The sequence below is a fragment of the Anguilla rostrata genome, chromosome 7 (genome assembly GCF_018555375.3).
Source record: "Anguilla rostrata isolate EN2019 chromosome 7, ASM1855537v3, whole genome shotgun sequence".
NCBI classification, from domain to species: domain Eukaryota; kingdom Metazoa; phylum Chordata; class Actinopteri; order Anguilliformes; family Anguillidae; genus Anguilla; species Anguilla rostrata.
The window spans coordinates 50797435-50819266 of NC_057939.1; the positions used below are offsets into that span (position 1 = coordinate 50797435).

General features: G+C 40.2%; 1 protein-coding gene across 18 annotated transcripts in view; it reads left to right on the forward strand.

Moving 5' to 3' along the window:
- The window catches only part of LOC135259947 (adhesion G protein-coupled receptor L3-like), a 220635-nt gene extending 202382 nt beyond the window's left edge, over window positions 1–18253 (forward strand). For 5 of the 18 annotated variants that reach the window (XM_064344915.1, XM_064344918.1, XM_064344916.1 and 2 more), the window contains 6 exons: window positions 831–999; window positions 3134–3259; window positions 7853–7949; window positions 11641–11769; window positions 14285–14302; window positions 15804–18253. In XM_064344915.1, the coding sequence (XP_064200985.1) occupies window positions 831–999; window positions 3134–3259; window positions 7853–7949; window positions 11641–11769; window positions 14285–14302; window positions 15804–16618 (1354 nt within the window). In that variant the 3' untranslated portion in view covers window positions 16619–18253. Of the gene's footprint in view, window positions 1–830; window positions 1000–3133; window positions 3260–7852; window positions 7950–11640; window positions 11770–14284; window positions 14337–15803 lie in introns of all 18 variants that reach the window. The other 13 variants (XM_064344921.1, XM_064344922.1, XM_064344923.1 and 10 more) reach the window with 5 other exon arrangements.
- The last annotated feature ends 3579 nt before the right edge of the window (window positions 18254–21832 follow it).

The window sequence follows — 21832 nt, forward strand, 5'->3', positions numbered from 1 at the left end:
GTACGATTCTTTAGGAAAAGAGTCAGTGCTTCAGGAACAGCTGTGAGTGCTTCGGTGCCGTTATAAATGGTGTAACATTTGGCTGGAGTCAAGCAAGGACTGGCTGGCTCTTGATCTGGAAGTCGTTCTTCTTGCATATCTTCAAATGATCCTGCTTCCGTGCATCTGTGCTTTGTTATTTGGTCTCGGCTGTCAAAAATGAAGGCGAAGAGGAAAAAAATGTGTTTCCTTGATGTGTGCGTTTGCGTGTGTGCGTGTCTGTGCCTGTATACTTAAGGAACAAAACATTTCTTTCTTGAATTTATATTGAAACTTGAGGCCAATGCACGTCCTGCTTTAATGAAAATTTTGTGGAAACTGGATTTTCCTTTTGCCAGAAGGTAGGGGGGCATGACCCTACTGCCTGTGTGTTTTTATTGAGAAGACGTGTCTCATCTGAATGTCCCCTTTCGAACTCCTTCTCCATAGCAGTAGCGCTTATTACCCCACAGTTAACTAATCAAATGAATTCCCTTCACAACTAGGCCTGTGCAGAAAAATGACCTTTAGTAGAAAATTACAATTTTTGAAAGAAATTAAAACTCCTCGTAAGACCTGTCAGTGTGTTCCTCCGAATATCATCACTAATTTAATTTTTTTTTTTTAAATTGTTTAAAAAAAAAACAGTCTGTAAATTATTAACAGGGCTGGATATGAACGCTCTGAATTTAACGGCCGGAAGCATTTGAAATATGACCGTTTTTACAGTGCCAAAGCCTGGCTCAGGTCCGCGGTCTCACATTTCTCTTTTATAACCGTTGTTTTTCTGATTTTCTTTTTTTTCCCCTCAGATCGTGGGTTATAGGTGCGATTGCCCTCCTGTGCCTCCTGGGCCTCACCTGGGCCTTTGGGCTGATGTACATCAATGAGAGCACGGTCGTCATGGCCTATCTCTTCACCATATTCAACTCGCTGCAAGGGATGTTCATCTTCATCTTCCACTGCGTTCTTCAGAAGAAGGTGACTTTATTTCCCAAATAAAAACATTATGCGCTTTCTCGGTCTAATGAAAATGATGTCGCCTTGCTTTTAGATAGACACAAACCACATTTGATAGCGAATATTTACCCTACCTTTTAAGACTAGAAGACTGCATTTGTCATTGTTTTTATGCTTTATGGCGACTACAGACAAGCACAGAGTGTTCTAACAGAAAGAGAGCATTTCCCTGTGGTTACACGTATCACTGTGATTAAGCACTATAATACATACCAAACTGTATTTTTAGACATTAGTTCCAATTTACTATCTGTATTTAAATGTTATATGCGGATTATCTTGTCATACTGTTTTGGGTTTTATTGGAGCTGTAGGTATCAGAAGAATTAAACTATTTAATAATTTACTGCATTCCAAGGCCCGGACCGCATGATAGAGTTAGCAGAGCTTTGGGGAAGTGTAATCAGAGTTCATATTGCGATCGCATTGGTGCAAGCTCCCCTGCAGGAGTAATCTTGTACACAGAGCTGAGATTACTCTCACGCTATTTCATCTGGGCCCGACGCTAACCAAACACCCGTAATGAACATCCAGCCAAAATCAGTCTAATCCCCCCGATATAATAACACACTTTTCCCGCCTGACATTTGGGTTTAGGCGGGCTCGGTTCATTTGGGATGCGGTACGGGGGACCTGCTATAAAGTCTGCTTCTGCTTTCTCTGGCCCCTGTTCAATCAGCATGTTTACTTAACGTTGAATTACTTCGAAAATAAGTATGACTTTGACATTGTGACATCATTTTTTTTTTGTTCATTAATATTGGTGATTGCAATCTCCTCCTCCGTCTGTCTTTATTTTAAATGAAAGTATCAGACCAGAATTCAAATTTCAACTGACTTTGACTTGCAGATTAATGCTAGTGTTATTTATTGTTTTATTTTTTTCTCAAACATTATTCGCCAACTTAAGATGTTTGAATGCTAAGCTGTGTCCACGAAGAATAACGATGACACTTGCATTTAATCAAAGTCAAAGTTAATGACAAGTGGCTCTAAATTACAGTTAAATCTGTGCTTAAACTTTAAAAAATGTTTTAGTTTATTTTGGGGTTTTTTCTACCCACAGTGATCACATTAATCACAGTGATCTCCAAAAATTACTCAAAAAGTTTGTGTTGAGAAAGATATCGCATATTAAATGTTGATTGAATCCAGACCTGTGTCAGTATGAGGTGTGCACATCTTAGATAATCATAACCGTGTTTAAATTCTTACTTCGTCTCAAATACCGTTTTAAGCATCTGCTTGTCTCTTCTGTTATAAAAATAAGTATTTGGTAATGAAGTTTTAATTTAATGCTGAATGTATTTTCACTGCTGGAGAAATGATTATTTTCACAACTGGAAAGATGATTACAGCTGTAATGGTGCTATTAGTGTCCTTTCCGCCATGTTTAAGTCCTGAGGCTCACCGCTCAGTCAAAGGCGCTTGTTTCATATGGACACCGCCGCTTTGTATTCATATACACCGTAGTCTGTAATAAAGTTTAATGGCTTGGACTGTTTTTGGCGTCTGGCTGCGATCAGCTGGTTAGCTGGCTTGTGAAGCTCCATCCAGGCAGCCTAAATCACAAAGCACATTTGGAACGTATAGATGTGCTCCTGAAATGCAGCACACGGTAAATGAAATGTGACAGCTCAATATATCACGAGATAAAGTTGCGAATCCAGATAAATAATAAAAAATAACACTTTTAAAAGGCTGGCTGCACCACGGGGCGTGTGTAGTTCGTAATCCGTCTTACCTTGGGTTGTTTTGTCGAAGGGGTGACCAGGTTTTGGCCTCAAGGTTTGACCTCAGAGTTTAAGTACAGCTTTAGTTTAAGTTGTTTATGAGAAGTCAGAGAAGACAAAGAGTCCAAGGTAAAGATGGCCTTTTGAGTTTGGATTATATTAAATATGCTGTATTTAAACAGTGTGCTTCTTGGTATTACTTTGATAAAGAGTAGATTTATCTCTGTTGTATGATTTGTTGCAGACGTGGTTCAAACACTTTGTTTTGTATGTAAATATGTAAAATGAGAGGCAGATGCAGTGTTTTGCCCTGCTGTGTTGAGTTGGCCTGGACCGGGTGGCTGAGGTGTGTTACTCCGCAGGTGCGTAAGGAGTACGGAAAGTGTCTGCGTACGCGCTGCTGCAGTGGGAAGAGCGTGGAGACCTCCATCGGATCGGGGAAGAGCTCCGTTTCCCGGACGCCCGGACGCTACTCCACCGGATCGCAGGTACCCCGTCCTCCGCCAGTTCAACAGCTGGGCCACCCAGCGGTGGGTTAGCCAAGACGCATCGTTGCATACTGTATCAGGCTGAGCACACTTAGCCGTCAACCGCTAAATAAACTTCCTGCCCAGGCAACGTCTTCAAGGGATAGCGTTAACTTCTCCAAGGAACAACACTAGCTGAGTAAACATACTGGAGCACTCAACCGTCACATTTTAGAAACAGAACGGACAACCACGTAGCTGTAGCCCGTTTTTGTGTGTCTCTTGTACATTGTGAAATGTGTGTCCTTATATGGTAATGTGTGGCCTTATATGGTAATGTGTGGCCTTATATGGTAGTGTGTGGCCTTGTATGGTAATGTGTGGCCTTATATGGTCATGTGTAGCCTTATATGGTAATATAGAAACTATGTAAGTTACACTGGATACGGATTTCCGAAAAGATCATTGTCATTTTTAAACATTGGCAGTGCACGTGTCAGCAGTTTTTTTTTTCTCTCCCTCTCTATCTCATGTCCACCCTGTTGAAATAAGAGCTAAGGCCCATTGTAGGTGTAAAAGGTTTTCTGATTGATTGTTTCTGACACGAATAGCGTACGCAGCGGAGAAGTTAAGTGCCAGCCATTAAGAGGTGTTAATTGATTTCCAGCTCAAAGGTTTTTAAAATAACCATGTAATTAACAAAGTACATTGTAAACTGTTGGCCTTGGTAAGAGATTTTCTAAATCTGCTGTGAAACCTTGAACCTCGTTCAAGCTGTATTTTATCAATATGCCCGTTGAAGGACAAACGTATGGCTGAAGATAAATATCTTTGACATTTCACACTCTTACTGTAAGTGTTTTAAAGGATCTCCGTAGACATGCTTTCAGAATAGTAATTTATTTCTGCAAATATCGAGTAAGGATTATGACACATAAATGACTAAAGGGTAACAATACAGTACGCGGTATCTTGTGCAGCTCTCTGTAGCGCGGTAAGCTGTTTTGTCAACAAAAATTCAGGAAAATATCATATTTTATTCACTTAGATTAAAGTAAATAATTTGTTTACCTGAACCCTCACAAATTTCACAATGGAGACGTACAGATCTTTAAGGGCACTTCTGACTTTAATAGAGGTCGTCTCCGTATCCGTGTTTTATGTGAATTGGCTGAGATTCACTTTGAAGGCCTTAAACTCCTCTGTTCCCTCTGCATGAAAAGGTGCTTTTACGGGCGGACACACGTGTGGCCATTTCAATGACGGAAGCCACAGTTCTGTGTCGGAAATGGATATAATTTCAGGGTGTTCTTGTCCAGACACAGTCCTCCACGTCTCTGGACACGCCGTGAAATTTTGGTGTGGGCAGAGTCCATGAATTAATTCAGAATTATCCGAGTCCAGAAATCCCAGATCACAGACATGGCCTGGCAGTGTGCAGAAGTTTCTGGAGATGCACACGTTGACACTACCGCTCCCGGCCGACACACCCCAAAATTTCTCTGAAATTTAACAGCTTGGATATTTTCTAGTAACTATGTCAATGCTCCCCCTTCTCCACACACGTACCGCACAAACACCTGTAATTAATAAGCCGATCTGAATATTTTAATTAAGCTAATCAAACAGGCCTTCAATGAGAAGATTCCTCTGTATTGAATAAAGAGAAGGACAAGGATTATGGTTGTGATCATGGTTAAAAATGCATGCGTCTGTGATATTTCCGGGTTAATATGAGAGTTCTTCCCTTTTTGCATTAGCGTGTAGCATCACCTCAGCTGATGTTTGGTGAGTGTTCTGGCACAAAATGGCTGCCATGCATCACTCAGGTGGGTGCTACACATTGGTGGTAGTTGAGGCGAGTTTCCCCTCATCACTGTAAAGTGCTTTGTGCGTGAGAAAAGAGCTATACAAATGCAAGACATTATTATTATTATTATTATTATTATTATTAGGAAAATAACTGTAATTATATATCTGGGGTATCAGACTCCTGTTTAGGAAAGCCACAGCATCTGCTGATTTTCCATGCTTTTCAGCACTTTAATTTAAGCCACTGATTGGCTAATGAGTTCATGCACCTTGTTTCCAAGGCCTAAATTGGTTGCTGATTGGAAGGAAACCACAGAAACGTGCAGACACTGTGGCCCACCAGAATTGGTATTCGACACCGTGGGTGCATAACTATTGTGACAGGAAATTTTGCTGGTAATTAGAACATCATTGGAGAATGAGGCAGTGCATCCTGGTTGACCTGCTGAAATTTGAATGCTGTGACACAGCTCAGCAGATCAGTAGGTACAATGAACACAAATGCTTTCTCCCAAATGCACTCTCTGGAATGCCTTGCATGTGAACTCCCGTTAGTTTAGAAAGAACTTCCCGTAAATATTTTATGCATTTCTCAAACTAAAGCACAGTCCCGCACATCTGGTACAGAAGTGTTCTGACCCCTCTACACCATAACGCTATGAGCTTCAGTTGATTTTACCCATGCTGGATTGGCAAAATTATTTAGTGTCAGAAAATGTACACAGTGCACAGTATAATTAACTTTGCTGAGAGTCAGACTGTTCCAATTCAGACAAGAATTTTAATTGGAACGGTAGCACCTGTGCTCCAAAACAGCGAAGGACAGGAAGTAACTTTTTGTGCAGACCGCTATAATGAAGGGCATAAAATAAGCCAGCCTTCTGGCTGATGAGGAATATCACAGAACAGGAAGTGCTCTTAAACGCACATAGAATGCCATGTCAGATTTCAAATCAATGATGAAAAGTTCATTGTGTTAAAGGACACATTTTTAATTTCACAATTCAGTAGTTTCTTTCAGGAATAGCAAAACACAGAGGTTAAATGAAAGCTTTTAATGCAATATAAAGTATCCAGAATAAATATCCGTGCTTAGCTTTGAAAGTTATTGTGCGGCTGCATCAACTGGGTGCATAATTTTTGAGCATTGAGAACCATCAGAAAGGCTAGCAGCCCGGCTAGGCTGTTCTCAATCACCCTTTCACTGGTCCTAACTGTGGGGAATGACAAATTAAATCCCTAATTATCTTCATTAATAATGAAATAAGTAAGCCCTAATTAGCCTTCCTGACCAAAAGGCTCAAAAAATTGTCCAATTTTTTACAGGCTGTGGGTCATTATTTAGAGGTGGAAACGCAGTTAGAAAAATACTGGACCGGCGCCAGAACGTCAGAATCAATTTCAGTATTTCAATAAGCAGAAACGTATCATAGTTCTGCCTTCATTATGCGCTGAAGGCTTAACAAAGGTTTGCCCGTGGATCGTTAATCTGATCTGAAATAACACCGCTACCTAGGATGACCTAGAAATCAGATTGTGCTGCCTTGGGTGAAAAGTACAATGTAGGATATTGTGATATGTAGTGTTGACATTGTTATTTTAATGTGAACGGAAATATAATTGACCATTAAAATTCAATGTGATTTGCTATGAAAGGGCGATATGTATATACGTGTAACTGCGGACTGCAGGACGTCAGAGAATGTGTTTTATGCTCAGAACCGTTTCACATATCCTGTTTGCTTCTGTCCTTGATCCGGACTGATGCAAAGTAAGAGAGACCCGAGGGGGTATTTCAGGAAGCAGGATTACTGAGTTAGCCGGATAAGTGCTGAGTAAAACCCGGAGCAGCTCTTTTTACTTCTGTCCGTGTTCCAGATTTGGGACGGTTCCGGGTCTTACTCAGCTGAGTAAGACCCATGAAACAGGGCCCTGATGTGTGACTAACTGAGAGATCCTTGACTAGCCTAGCTAGCGTAGCTGACTCTCTCTTTCTATGGGCAGGCATAAGCGTAGCTCACAGTCATTTTAACAGGTAGGTCGCCCGGAGGCGTAGGGCAGTTTGTCAGAGCACACTTAAGGCACTTACGTCATTTCTTTTAACCGAACATTTCCCTTGTTTGTTAGTGAAGTGGCTTCTTTCCTCCAATCTCTATTTCTGTGTATGACTGTCCTTTATTCCGTTGGCTAATTACAAATCAGTCTTGTCCATTGATGTTTTTAAGAAACGTTAATTTGAATGCTAATTGCAAATTTTACATGCAAACCGTTGTTTTTAAGGGATCAAAGTGAAATGTAGTTCAGTGGGATGTATTTCTTTTAAGAAAATTACTCGGTGAAAAGGTTATGCTTTTCTAAATTTCACTAATGAACACTGAAAATGGGTTCTGGAGTGAAGTTTAAGCATCATAAGTGTTTCGGCACAAGTATAAAACAGTCTGTCGGTAACAATTTGGCTTTTGAAAAAAGTTGCCGCTAAGATAAGAAGAACAAAAAGAAGAAAAAGAAAGAAGTGCAGCCAGAGAAGAAGTCATCACCCGCTACCTTGGCAGCCAATCAGAAGATCATGCGAGGTGGCAGTTTGATTTATAGGTCGCCTGTGCAAATAGTGAATTTCGGTCTCCGAAGCCCCAGATCCAGGCTTCAGGCCAACAGTTTACTGTTTTGTTCTGTCAGTGTAGCAAATTCTGTTGACCTGTCAGCCGAGCCACTCAATTTTTTTTTTCTGCCTTCGCACAGGTTGTTTATTTATTTATTTATTTATTTATTTATTTGTTGTTGTTTTTTTTCTTCCGTCTGCAGAGCCGGATCCGCCGGATGTGGAACGACACGGTCAGGAAACAGTCCGAGTCGTCCTTCATCACGGGAGACGTAAACAGCTCGGCGTCGCTGAACAGAGGTAATAATTAAAAGATCGCACCTCTCTCTCTCTCTCTCTCTCTCTCTCTCACTCAGTAGTTCATCAACGGGGCGACAATACGTTCTGCTCGCTCCTCGGGGACTAATGAGCGCTTGGAGCATTTCGGCGAAAGTCTGTTATCCGCGCGTTCATTATGCCACTGATTGTTCCTTCTTCACGTGCGCCATATTGATGTATTACATCACAGACGCCTGCGGCAGAGTGCTTCACTGGCTCTCTGTAATGCGCTGCCTTTTTTAGTTTGGCAGTGGCTTTAACTGCAGCCCACACCTGAGCACTCCGCACAGGGCCGTTTTTCAAATGTTTCTTTCAAAGCAACGCTACAATGTAATTTAAAGGGCTTTTCTGGCTGGGCAAATGGCCTGTTCCTCTTGCTAGAAAAAAAAAAAATCACTAGGGAAATTGCTGAGTCAATTTGACGGTACTAAAAAAAAACTAAAATCATGATGAGGAACTTAGTGCGAGCTGCAGCTGCAGCGTGGATCAGTGGAGTCGTGGATGAATGAATCTCGGATTACTGAGATCTTAACACGCCTTTAAACAAACGCTCAAGTAATTTACACAATTCATATATTTTAAAAAATGATTACGTATTCTGATTAATAGATTAATATATATACGGTGCTGTACGGAAGAGAAAATGCAAATAGGGATGAAATGACTGTAAAGTGGGGAGGTGTAAAGAGATTTCGGTTGTGAAAAGCTCACGTGGAACCTGCACGTGGCGTGACACCTAAGACTGTCCATTTGACGTGAGAGGTATGATGTAGACAGGGGTCCCCTAATGGAGGGTTACACCCTGCCCTCCTCATTCTCTCAGTCTGCCTGCAGCTGAGATTCCCGTAGACACTAATGCCCTCTTATCATGACAGATGGGTGTTTTACTGGGGAAGTCAGTGTCAAGATCTCAATAATTATGCACTTAGTGAGGCCATCCAAAAATACCTTCTTTTTTTCTTTCCAACGGTAGAGGTGCTGTGAATATGGAACACGACGCTGTTAACGTATTATTTTATGGTTCGTCTCTGCAAAAAATTAATGAGAAATTGTGCTTTCGAAGTGGCCCGATGATATGTACATGGTTGTTAAGTGAGGCAAATTGATTATGCATTATTTCTCCAGATGATTTTTTAAAATTTATTATTTTTTTATCATGCAGCATATACAGAAAAGGCCAGCAAATAGTGACACAGTTATTATATTTGTGTTCTGATGTCCGGAAATTCACAGCCAATAAGCTTGTCCCCAGCTTGAGGTGATAATGGCCGCTTAAATGTGGAATTAGATTCCCCCTCATCCACTCCTCCCATCCCCGCCCCACGCCCCATCCCCCCGCCTCCTTGCTTTGCGTGTTTGTGCATCTTTACGGTACCACTCATGCATTCCACGCGCACCTGCTAAACCAGACTCCCCCTCCCCCTCCCCGGGAACCAGGAACCGGAATCTCACCTCCCAGGTGACTTTGATTTATAGTGCTGATAAATGCATCATTTTCCATTTTGGACATTTTCCAGATTGGTGCCCTGAGATGCCATTTGGTGCGAACAACTGAGTTTCAATTTCAGAAGCAGACGTGATGTATATTTTCAGCGAAACATTAATTAGTCAACAAAAACAATGAAAAAAAACATGCTGAACATGAATAATAATATTAGTAGTAGTAATAATAATAATAATAATGATAATTCTGACATGGACATTATGTACAGTTTTGTTAATATTAACTTACAGCATGAATTGTGGAGGGAAATTGAATTCTGTAAAGTATGGCTCTCCTGCGAGCCATCAGAATGTGCTTAAGCAGCGTGGGCGTACAACTTAGGTTTTAATTATCTCCCGCAAAAACCATTAACCACTGAGCCTACAAAAAAAAGCGTTCATAACTGTCTGTGTAAAATGCCATGCATTTAGGAAGAGGATGTACGATGAATTATTGATTTGAGAAATGGAGTCTAGGCGTGCTGCAGTTCCCAAAAAAAATATGAAAAATTCTGACAAACTGACAAAAATGTCGGCACAAAGATATATTTGCTTGTATGAGATACCTACCTAAGTACTTAAACCATTTAATCAGACATTGTTTATTGAAGGCAGAACTTAGAGGTCCCTGAAAAGCAGCAGTGTAGTTGCATCAGATGTTTGTTTCTTTTCTTTGACAGATTTAGAGCACACTGCTGAATACTGCAGAAGCAGAACTAATTGCCGTATACTTCTAGCTCAGATGAAAGATGTTCTCAAAAGATAATTCATAGAGTTTGTAGAGGACACTCTAAGGTTGAGGTTAACATGCTTCTAAATATACTTCTAAATATAACTACTAAGGAAGATATTAAATTAGAGCTCTAAAGATTATGTCATGTATTTTAGATACATGAGATGTGAGATATGATATGCCTGAAGTGGTCACTAACCAGAAGTGCAGAAATACATTCCCGTCTATGCAGAAACATGAAACGATTTTTATGTCTTATAAAATGCTATTACTACGGACACAGATTCTTCTTAAATCATCATCATTATGTTATAACATTTTTTAAATTATCATGTACAGTTTTGTTTGTGAGCTAACAAGCTGGCACTAGCCTTTGGATTCCACTGAGGTATTTATTCACTGAGGTAATTATTTAGCAGACATTGTGAACTGTTATTTAATAGTGAGTTTGGAGACCAGCTCTCCCATTGTTCTTTGAAGAACGCACTGTCATACTTAGCTCCTTGACTCTGTGATGTCTGCAGCTTTTAGCCCGATGTCATAGATAATTAAACTGCCATGCAACGTTCTTCTGATATGCATAAATTCACAGCCTGTGGACTGAATGTAGCAAGGGACCAGGTATTTACTGTTGTGTTGCCAAGTTTGCCTTGTTTGCATAACTGTATTTGATACTGTGCAGCTAGCTAACAAAACGTTTAGTATGTCACATATGCTGAGATTTCATTTGCATCGGAACTATCAGTAATTATTTTGTCTATTAAATATAGAACCTCAGTTTTGTAATAAAGGTTTTTCATCATCAACTTTGGTATGTATTGGCTTGGAATTCTGAATAGGCATTTTGCCATACATACTCGATGTACGACTATGGCACTCAGCAAACCAGAATTATATGCATTTTAAGGTCACTGCAGCAAAGATTCCTTGGTAGGCCAGTGAGATAGACTTGACTTCTCTAGCATTTATATACATTTACACAAATTACAACTCAACAATTTATTAGAACAATAGTGTACCAATTTTCCGCAGAGGGGGAAGAAAAACACTATCATTTCCAAGAGTTCGGTATATCACCGACAGACTTGTGAGAGTTTCCAAATGAAAGAGTTCAGAAATATAACCCTTTTTGTTTCGTGTCGCTTTCTCCGCGTACGATGTTTCATCCCTTTCGGCTTTTATTATCCGTCTGGATGTGAAGCCGCAGAGGCGCTCGTGCCATGGCCGTTATGACATCAGCGGTCGTTAATCTCTCCTGCCGTTCGCTGCCCTGTGCTCGTGAACCAGTTCAGTCCCTTACAGCCTGCTGCTGCTGCTGCTGCTACTGCTGCTGCACTCGAGAAAGAAAGGGGGGGGGGGGGGACAGAATGTGTTTGTTGTCATGTTTTCTGCTATGGACCACATTTGCCTGATTGATTTGTCTTTGTTTCTTTCCCTGTCTCTGTTTGGCTGCACCAGGAGCCATGGCTAACCATCTTATAACTAACGCGCTGCTGCGTCCCCATGGCACTAACAATCCCTATAACACATTGCTCGGGGAATCGGCCTTCTTTAACAACCCTTCTGTGAGCATGTACAACACGCAAGGTGTGCTGGCTTCTTTTTTCCTTTTTTTATTTTTTATTTTTCTTTCCTTGAGAGTATCGATACGTGCATTTGGAATCGATGCTTGTGTAGCGGCAGATCAAAGTGCACACGTGTCCATGTGCGGGTTCGCGGGTGAGGGTTATCTGGGCTTCCACGGTCAAGGCGATGCTTCTTTATTCAAGCAAATTATTGTTCAAACCGCTCAATGAGAGCAGGCCAACCGACGGTAAGATTTTCACAACAGGCGCATGCGAATTAAGTAAAATTTCTGAATGAAAAAAAAAAAATCCCTTGAGCTTGCTGGGAGCCAGATATACCTGCATTCACCTGCTGAACTTTTATGTGTGAAGCATCTGTGTTGTGTTTAATGTCTGTCTGTCTGTCTACGAATGACTATTCATGAATCCATGTGGTTATACAAATACGCATCTTTATAGGATTACAAAAATAATCTTCAGTTATTTTTTTTATTTATTTTATTTTTTCTTACGTGCACAACAATTCACACCTAACATGGTGTTAAACTGCATTGCAAAATCGATTTGGAATCACTGGCCAGAACGTTTAACATCTTTTTGCCCACTGTAACTATTGTTGTGCAGTAACTGCCAGATCCGCTGTGCGTTTATACTGTATCACCTTATCGCTTAAATCAATAGTTCTTGTGATCTATCTCATCCGTCGTGTCTCCTGGAAGGCACATTGAGCAGTACTAAGCCTTTTTAGCGCCACAGTCTTTTTGTTTTTTCTTGTGTTCTACTTAGAAAGTGCCATTTAATTGAAGTGTTTAAATTTGTGAGACTTAAAATCAACTAGGGATAGCAGTGTTCTAAAGCGAGATAAACACTAAAGCATTTTTTTTTTTTCCAAAATGTATTAAATAATATCTGTATTGGGATTGCTATTTCTGGGGGGGGAAAAACCCCTCATGAATTTCCATGGCCTTAAAAGCACATATTACATCCCGGAAGCAGAACAGTTTGGCCAGGTTAATGTCTACCTGTTCGGTATCGTCGTGGTCAGAAGGGGTGCGAACTCGCCAGACGTTGGCCGAGAGAACCCCGGCAGTAAATATCGCGACCCCGAAAACAAGGTGCGCCAGGTATATGAGCAGGGCGCTAAAAACAGAAAAATACAGCCGTGATAAAGATGATGGATTTCCGTTATCACGGCCAGCCCTTCCGCCGCCATGTTTTTTTTAGCTCGTCCAGCGTTCAGCGACGCTCAGAGGCGTTGGGAGGACTGGACGGCGGAGTGAAACCAGCCCCATTCAACCTTGCCCACGGAGCTTTTATGGCTTAAAGTGATAAAGCATTATCTGGGAAGGCAGGATTGTTGTCTTTTATCTGCGAGATTTGCACTGATTTGGTTAGTGGGGGTTACCTTGGGAGACGCATATTATTGGTGTCATTGCTTGGTGATTTAATTCCATTGCTTTCTCTCAATAGCCAAGGGAAAGCATGTGAAATTGCTTGGTCTCTGAATGCCTGGTTATTTTGCAGTGTGCGAACAAATGTGCACAGAATTGTCCATTAACAATCAGTCCTTATCTTAACCATAGCAATGATCGGAGCAATGATTGTATACAAATGCAAGATACACGTGTGCACATACAGAGTTCAGCTGGTCTCTTGCTTTTTCCACTACTATGGCCAACTTAATTCATATTCAGCATTGATTTGTGCCTTTTTCAGTGCAGAGCATTTCATACAAATATAGAAATATTTAAATCACTCGCAAGACAAACTGAGATTTTGGAAACTAAGCATGTTAATGGTCTATGGGAAATAATAAAACCATACAAAACAGCTACTTGTTTACTGGAAATACTGATCCTTCCCCTGATTTACATGAATACAAATATTGTTAATTTTATAATAACTAAAAAGAAAATGTCAGGCAAACACGTAGAATAGCTCACTGGAGGAGTATTTTTTAAAAAATGCTATTAAAATAAATTAATAAAACTTAAATTATCAATGGACTATATTAATAAATCTTTTGAACACATTGTTGGGCTGTCAGCCATTTTAAAAAAGCTGAAGAATACATAAATCTTCAGTTCCTACAATAAATGTATTGGAATGGATTCAGTTAAACAAGTGGTGCCAAAACACAGATTTTTAGGTAGCGATGGGAAATTCTAAAGGTCAAATACCGTATTATTACAGTTATTGTCACAAGGCAGCAATTTATTCTACGGCCCAACTATTCTCATTTGTGGAGGGGAATTGATTTGATTTTAGAAATACCAATGTCATTCAGTCAAACCAGACAAGGAACGCTGTGATGACAACCCGACAGCACAAAGATGTTTTGTTCAACGGTAAATCTTGTGATTTCTGCTCTGAATTATTCAGATTCTTTAATGTGAAGTTAGGTACTTTTTTTAAACTCACCTGGCTCCACACGTCATCAACCTGTGTGCTTTTATTCATGTTTTTTATACCTGTCATACCTGTCATTGTGAGCTCACTTGTGTTTTTCTTTCCTTTTTCTCCATGCTGTCCTTTAGGGCCCTACAGAGAGACAAGTATGGGAGTAAAACTAAACATTGCATATCAAATGTAATTGACCTCAACTTTCTTTTCACTCTATGCTGATAAAGGGGAAACAACTGTGCAGTGATTGTCTTTTAAAAATTAAACATTTTGAAAAATTTAAAAATAAAAACTTATTTATTGCGTTAAGTGCAGTTGAGAAATGTTCAACATTAAAAATTGTGCTGAGCAATGAGTATGCAGAACGCTGCCTTTCATTTTTTTCGGCATTAAATCTCATTGGACGAAATGCCAGTAGATTGTATATTGTGCATTTATTACATGCTGGATATAAAGATGATCATAGCTGCAGAACATAATCAATTCTTGAGGATCATCAATCCAAGCTGCAATCAATGTCATTTCATCAGTGCACTCCAACTTGTTATTGTCTTTCGGTAATTATGGTAATTAGAAATGCAAGAACGTTTCATCTGATTGCAAAATAATAATAATAACGTGTGTGTGTGTGTGTGTGTGTGTGTGTGAGAGAGAGAGAGAGAGCTAGGAAGTTATTCAGTTCAAATCTAAAAATTGTTTAATACTAATCACATTCTTTTCAGACTGATTTTAGAAAACATAAGCAGCTTGTGTATGTAAAGTGTGTAATGAATGCACATGTCAATAAAAATGCATATTTAGTACAAGTTAATACATCATTATATTGACAGACTGATTATTAAATAAAGCTAAACAGTTATTATTGTGGCTTTGTCTTAAAAATAGATCAGAGTAGTTCATCAAAATTCAGAAATTGGGATTCTATACTTTCTCTGCATGAGAGAGAACAGAAAGTCATTCTGAATGTTTTAAGTGATTCATGTTTGCCATATAAATGGCCCATATTTACCAAGCTATGGAATAAATTGGACTTTCAGCAAAAATACAAATTCACAGCTATAGTGATCATCATTTGTACATTTTCAAATAAATGCAAATATTTGATCTATCTATCTAAGCTTTGTTAAATAGGGGCCAGTGCAGCTAGTCTAGATATAATTTTATTTTCTCATTTTGACAGTAATAAATAGTATGATTACGTGTTGTTTCTTTGTTGTATTATAAATGTGTCTGCTGTGTTTCTGTATGCTATGTGTTGTCTTGTGTGTCACTATCTGTTAGTCTGATATATTTTATACTTGTTGGTAATATTTGCACTACGCTAGGTTTGTGCATTTACATCTTCAGCATGTACTGCATTAGGTATTATACAATCCACATTGGTTATAGTCATACAACTTTCCATTTGTGATTCTGATGTCATTGTGTTATATCAGCCTGTATATTATGTTTACCTAGTTAAATTAAGGTAATTACAAAGGCCAGATGGAAGCTGATTAGCACTGCTTAAGATGATGTCACTAGAAGCCATTAGCGTGATTTATTTTGCTTTTAGATTCTTTCCTGTGGCTAGCTAGCGTTAGCCTCGTACAGCCTCCCCCCTTCAAAGCCTCCTCTGGACTGATCTGACATACCTGTGTGCTGTGCTTTCAGAGGGCATCCTGAACAATGCCAGGGACTCAAGTGTCATGGATACTCTACCACTGAATGGTAACCACGGCAACAGCTACAGCATCGCCAGCGGTGAGTACATGAGCGACTGCGTCCAGATCATCGACCGCGGCTACAACCACAAGGAGACCACGCTGGAGAAAAAGATCCTGAAAGAACTCACCTCCAACTACATCCCTTCCTACCTGAACAACCACGAGCAGCGTTCCGCAGAGCAGAACCGAAACCTGATGAACAAGCTGGTCAACAGCGTCAACAACGGCAGCAAGGACGACGGCATCGTCCTGGACGACGTGGCCTCCTTCGGCCACGAGGAGGCCCTGGGCCTGGAGTTGATCCGGGAGGAGTCCAACGCGCCCCTGCTTCCCCAGCGGGCCCCGCCCGGCGACGGCCACCACCACCAGCCCCCCCTCCACTACGCCCGGAGGAGGATCCCGCAGGAGAACAGCGAGAGCTTCTTCCCGCTGCTCACCAACGAGCACACGGAGGAGGCGCCGTCGCCCCACCGGGACTCCCTGTACACCAGCATGCCCGCGCTAACCGGCTCGCCCGGCGCCCAGCCCGCCGGAGGCGCCAAAGACCAGGCGGAGACGCCCGCCGGCAAAACCGCCGACGCCGACGACGTGTACTATAAGAGCATGCCCAACTTGGGCTCCAGGAGCCACGTCCACCAGCTACACACGTACTACCAGCTGGGAAGAGGCAGCAGCGACGGGTTCATCGTCCCTCCCAACAAAGAAGACCTGTCCCCCGAAGATCCCCCTCAAGACCCCCCCCATCTGGTCACCAGCCTATAGACCCTGCTTCAGTCTCCGTGGTGTCCCTGTTTCTGGTTCGACCGTCAACAGTGGTAGACGTTCTGTTTTTTAATTTTCTTCTGTGTTCTGGGGGGGTAAAAACAATTACGGAAAAAAAAAACAAAAAAACAAAATGGACGCCGTTCTAGTGCTGACTGCTAAAGAGAATACATACAACCTGGATGGTTGAATGTATTGATGTGTGTCTTCACCTGACTAGAATACAACGCTTTGAATTGGGGGTTCAGTGTTTTTATTTTTGTTTTTTTTTTTGTTTTTTTGTCAAGGCACCAATCAAGGAGCAGCCTTCTTAAGATCCCATTTCTGCAATGTTTTTTGACAGCCCAAAGGAATTACAAAAACACGGCCCGAAACGTTCCGCCGTTAGCTGAGTGTGTAGAATTTAAAAAAAGAAAAAATGAAAAAAAACAAAAAAAAACTAAATCAAACAATATTTTATTATACTTCTGTATCCATACTGGCTTTTTTAAAATTTCTTCGTACCTGGCGAGCTGCAGCACATTTTGCTGCGATGGTCCCGGAAGTTCGAAAAAAAATTATGTTTTTGAACAAACCAGCGAAGGAACTCTTTATCGTTCATGCTAGAGAGCGTATTTTTTGTTTTTGCTGTAATAATTCCAATTATTAAAAAAAGAGAAGAAAAAACACTAATAACAGAGAATTATATGAAATTTCTATGTAAATGTACAGATACTAGCATTGCACATAATAGTATGCTTTTTTTTTTTTTGTTCCTTCAGAACTTTTGTCTCTGTAAATGTAGTGGTCGGAGCTTTTTATTTCCGTTGTGCTGGTCTTGCGGGTTTATTCAACCAGTAGAGACATTGTTTCTTCTTCCTTGTTGATTTTTATTATGAAGAATCACTGAACAAAAACACTTTATGAGGATCAATTTCTAGCCAATGTAACCACCAATGTTTTCAAAAACAATTCTCTTTTTTTATACTATGTAGAGAAATAAAAAGAAATTTCAGTTTCACAAACCAGGTTAGTGGTAAACTGTTTTGACAAAAAGGTGCTCAGAGGTCATTTTAGAATAACTTAAACGGGGCTTGTCCTCCAAGACAGACAAGCGGACATATCTTTGCATTGTAGGCGGAGCCTGTGCATGTCAGACATTCTATATTGATCAGCGCCAGGCTCTTGTAAAGTAAAAAAAAATAAACTGAAAAGAAAAAGAGAACATTCAAAATGTTGTACTTATTAAGAGGGAATTTGGAGCGAGTAACCTGGAAATGTCAGTTTTGTTTTTCCTTGACAGGAAAGATATTTATTTATTTGGTTTTCTTCTTTTTTAGATTCAATAATTGAAAACATGGATTTTCTGGTGGTAAAGAATATAGCAACAGATATAGTTTTATTATTATTATGACTTTTATTTATTCATTTTATATGGGTTTCAAATTGAATGACCTCATAACTAATATTTGTTGTAACAGTGAAACTTGTTTGCCAACAAATAAATTCCTGATTAAGATTTACAACATAATTGTTACTAAGGGTTTGTGTTTCTCTGTACATTAAATATGATGTGAATGACTCAGCCTTAAATCCTATGAGCTAAGGGTGTGAGCTAAGGGTGTTTCTGTCTTTAATATTAAAAATGTAAAACTACCCACCGAGAAGTAAACTGTGTTCTTCCTCCTCATCTTCATGTCCCCCCACAAGGAGATGATGTCATTGTAATATAATCTTGCGGTGCACACTGCATTTGTACCCAGCTCACATACGGTCAGAATTACAATACCAAGTGTATTCAGTCTGCACTGTTTCGAAAGAAAAGCAGATGAGATTTCAGTCTGAAAATGGTAGTGTGAAATTAACTTACAACTACCTTAAAAAGGAACATCTAAAGCAGCTAATAGCTTCTATTCTGTATTCTTAGAGCAGGTCTACCAAGCCGTAATGTTAGTGATTTAATGTCACCGTTATCTGCATACATTTGATTCTGATTCACGCTGCAAAACGAGCTACAGCAGTGCTACCGAGCATGGTTAGCTCAAAGGTGTGCACCTTCATGTAGTTATTGAAGTGGGAATACCCACCTCTTGAGTTAATGTGAATTCCAGACTTCAAATATTGTTATGAAGTACAAGCACTTGCATATGAAACAAGATACATGAGAGACATAAGTTGTTTTGATAACAGGCTTATTCCAATCCTTGTGTGACCTTTAACCTCATTATGATCTCATCAGCTGCCTCGCTGAACTCCCAGCATGGGACAACCTGGCAGTGTTCATCTTTGCATTGTGGTCTTAATATTCCAGCAGGAAAGCAATACCCATTCCAAGCCAATTACCCATTCCAGCTCCCCTTGTCCAGGGGCAACTACCATTGTACCATTGCAATGCCATCTGCTGTCTGTGGATAGCTAGCCATATGTTGCAGTGTATTGACCTTCAACTAAACACAATTCAGAATCCGCTCTTAGCTGCGCAGTGATTGGCCCCGGTGGAGCACCTATTTTGGTCTCTAATGATCTGAAGCCAGTAGTGTCACGGAGGTGCAGCGGAGTAGCGCCATCGCTGCACGGCACGTTGGTATCGAATCCCGGCCGAGGACCTTTCTGTGAGGAGCTTGCGTGTTTTCCCTGCTTCCATGTGGCTTTCCTCTGTGTACTGCCATTGCCTCTCACAGTCCAAAGACACGCAGGTTAGGTCCATTAGAGAGTATAAATTGCCCTTGGGGTATGAGTATGTGAGTGAATGTTGTGTGTGCCCTACGTTATGGATTGGAGACCTGTCCAGGGTATATTCCTGCCTTTCACCGAATGTATGCTGGGATAGGCTCTATATTTGGTGAAAAATATAAATGTTAAATTTAACATAAGGCAGTGTGTGTGACTTTTCTTTTTTCCACAGTTGTGGTAATTTTTGCCTCAATAATTCAGATACATCTTACAAATAAATGCATGTACTCCTGTATTTGAACCTATACTGAAAAAGTGGAAGTCATCCTCTATATGAAAGTAGTGTAGGAACCTAATTTATTTTCTTCTTCTTTTCTCAACACTGACGCCTCCAGTGACTCATACACAGGAATAATTTGTAGCAAAGTAGCACAACAAGTTTCTTTTAATATTTTTGAAGAAGTTTGGTCATTTGACCTATTTGATCGTCGTTCTCAGCTCTTGATCTTCATGCTGAAGACAGGTAAAGGGAGATCTGTCAGAGGTAGAATGGATTATGCTTCACTGCTCGAGGGTCCAGTCAAGCCTGACAGCAGCCAGCCTTCATATCGATTACCAACAGCTCCTGCCAGCCCCTGGTCTTGAAACGTTCACTTTTAGGCAGTAAACTTGATGCAGTTGATAAGCAACAGTTATGAGCAACATTTTGCACCCAACCCAACACCACCCCCCAAGCCTCCCCGCCCCCTCCAAAAAAGCGAATTACATCTACAGTGCCACACAAGCTCATCAGTGCATCAACAGACAGTGTGAACAGTCTACTGTATTCCAGTTATTCTGTAATTTCACATTGTCTGTATCGTCAAATTAAAATAAAAATAAAACTGTTTTCTGTAAATATTGTGACCCGCAAGGCCCATTTTCTTAGAACTACTTCTGCAGTTGCGCAGTTGTTTGTTTGCCTCAGATGCGTCCAACCCCTGACACAATCCGAAAACTAATTTAACTTTAAATCCAAGTGATAACACCACGGTTTGTACAGTTACATTAATAGCCCTGTGGACAGAACAGATATAACCAAACCAATGAGACTTTTTATCAAATCCTCACTATTAACAAAAACCAAGAAATAAACTGAGAGCATATCGTGACTGTTTTCAGTTTTTTTTTTTTCATCAGTGAGTGGCTGCATAGGGGAAAATGAAATGGGAAAAAAGTGTTTTCTTACTTCAGTGATCTATACCTGATTTGATTTCTTACTTATGTGGCTATCAGTGATAATTACCTATGACTAGCCCCTGTATGAAAGAGGCAAGGCCTTGCTGTTCACCTTCACTTATCTTCTGTGGAAATCACCACTTTTTATTAAGATAATAATAATAATCATCATCATCATCGTTATTATTATCACTATAGTCACTACAGCACCTTCAATAATTTTTCGTTCAAAATGTCACAATATTGTCCTTTAAAGGGCATAAGCAACAAGACAGGTGTTATCATTAAAGGACACAGACAAGAGAGATACATTTTAAATTTGATCATCTTCATGGAATGCCATAGTTCAGATATGTCAATTTTTATATCAGTGATATGTCCATGTGTGCAGGAGCTAGATTTTTAAACATTATTTGAAATTATTTTAGTATGAACCTAGCACATACTGTACACCGTGATTTGTATGAGATTGTATAGCAAGCTATAGGTGGACCACTGCTCAGTAGCATCCCCAAACAGATTTAATTTTTATTTATTTCTTTTTAGGACAGGAAGTTAAATTTTCCCTCTATAACATACTTGAGATAAAATACATTTGCCACGTTTAAATCCCTTTGGAAAATCCTTACAGGCAATTTCCTCCTGACAACTCAAGTGACAAGAGATATCCTTGCCGTTGACAGGAGAGGACATTGTTTCTCTTAGCCTTCTCCTGCCCTTCCACTGCTGATGATAACACAGAGGACAGGGTGATTATAAACTACCAACTTCAGCCAGAGTAAAAACAAACACCAAAACAGATCCCTGAAAAGCAGTTCTGGACTCCTTCCTTGCCACGTGCATGCTTGTTCGGTGCAATGTTCTTCGGGATAATTCACCATATGAACACTCAAAAGATTGTCGAAATGTAATACAGGGTGCATTTGACAAGGAAGCAAATGCGTGCAGAAACGTCACTTTCAGGCGAATTTAGAAGTACCAGTGGAAAAGCTTATCTGGTGATAAATGTTCTTTCATTTTTTACAGACACAGAGTGCAGAAACAAAAGCAATTTGCTTCTGAAGAAGATCCATCAAGGCTTTGCAAAGGGAGATGAAAAAGACTTTATATCGTTTCTGTATGTTTCACTTTACGAACAGGTTTAAAAACAAAAATTCTGACAATGTCCTGGCTCAATAGTTCCAGTGCTGAACTTTGCTCTGTCCCACATAAACATAAACATTAACTACAATTTGCAGATGTTTGCTGCATGACAATGTATACTATGCAGCTTATTGACATTAACAGTTTCGTGTGCAATACTGGGACATCCTGGAAGAAGAGAATTTGGATCTCAATTGGACC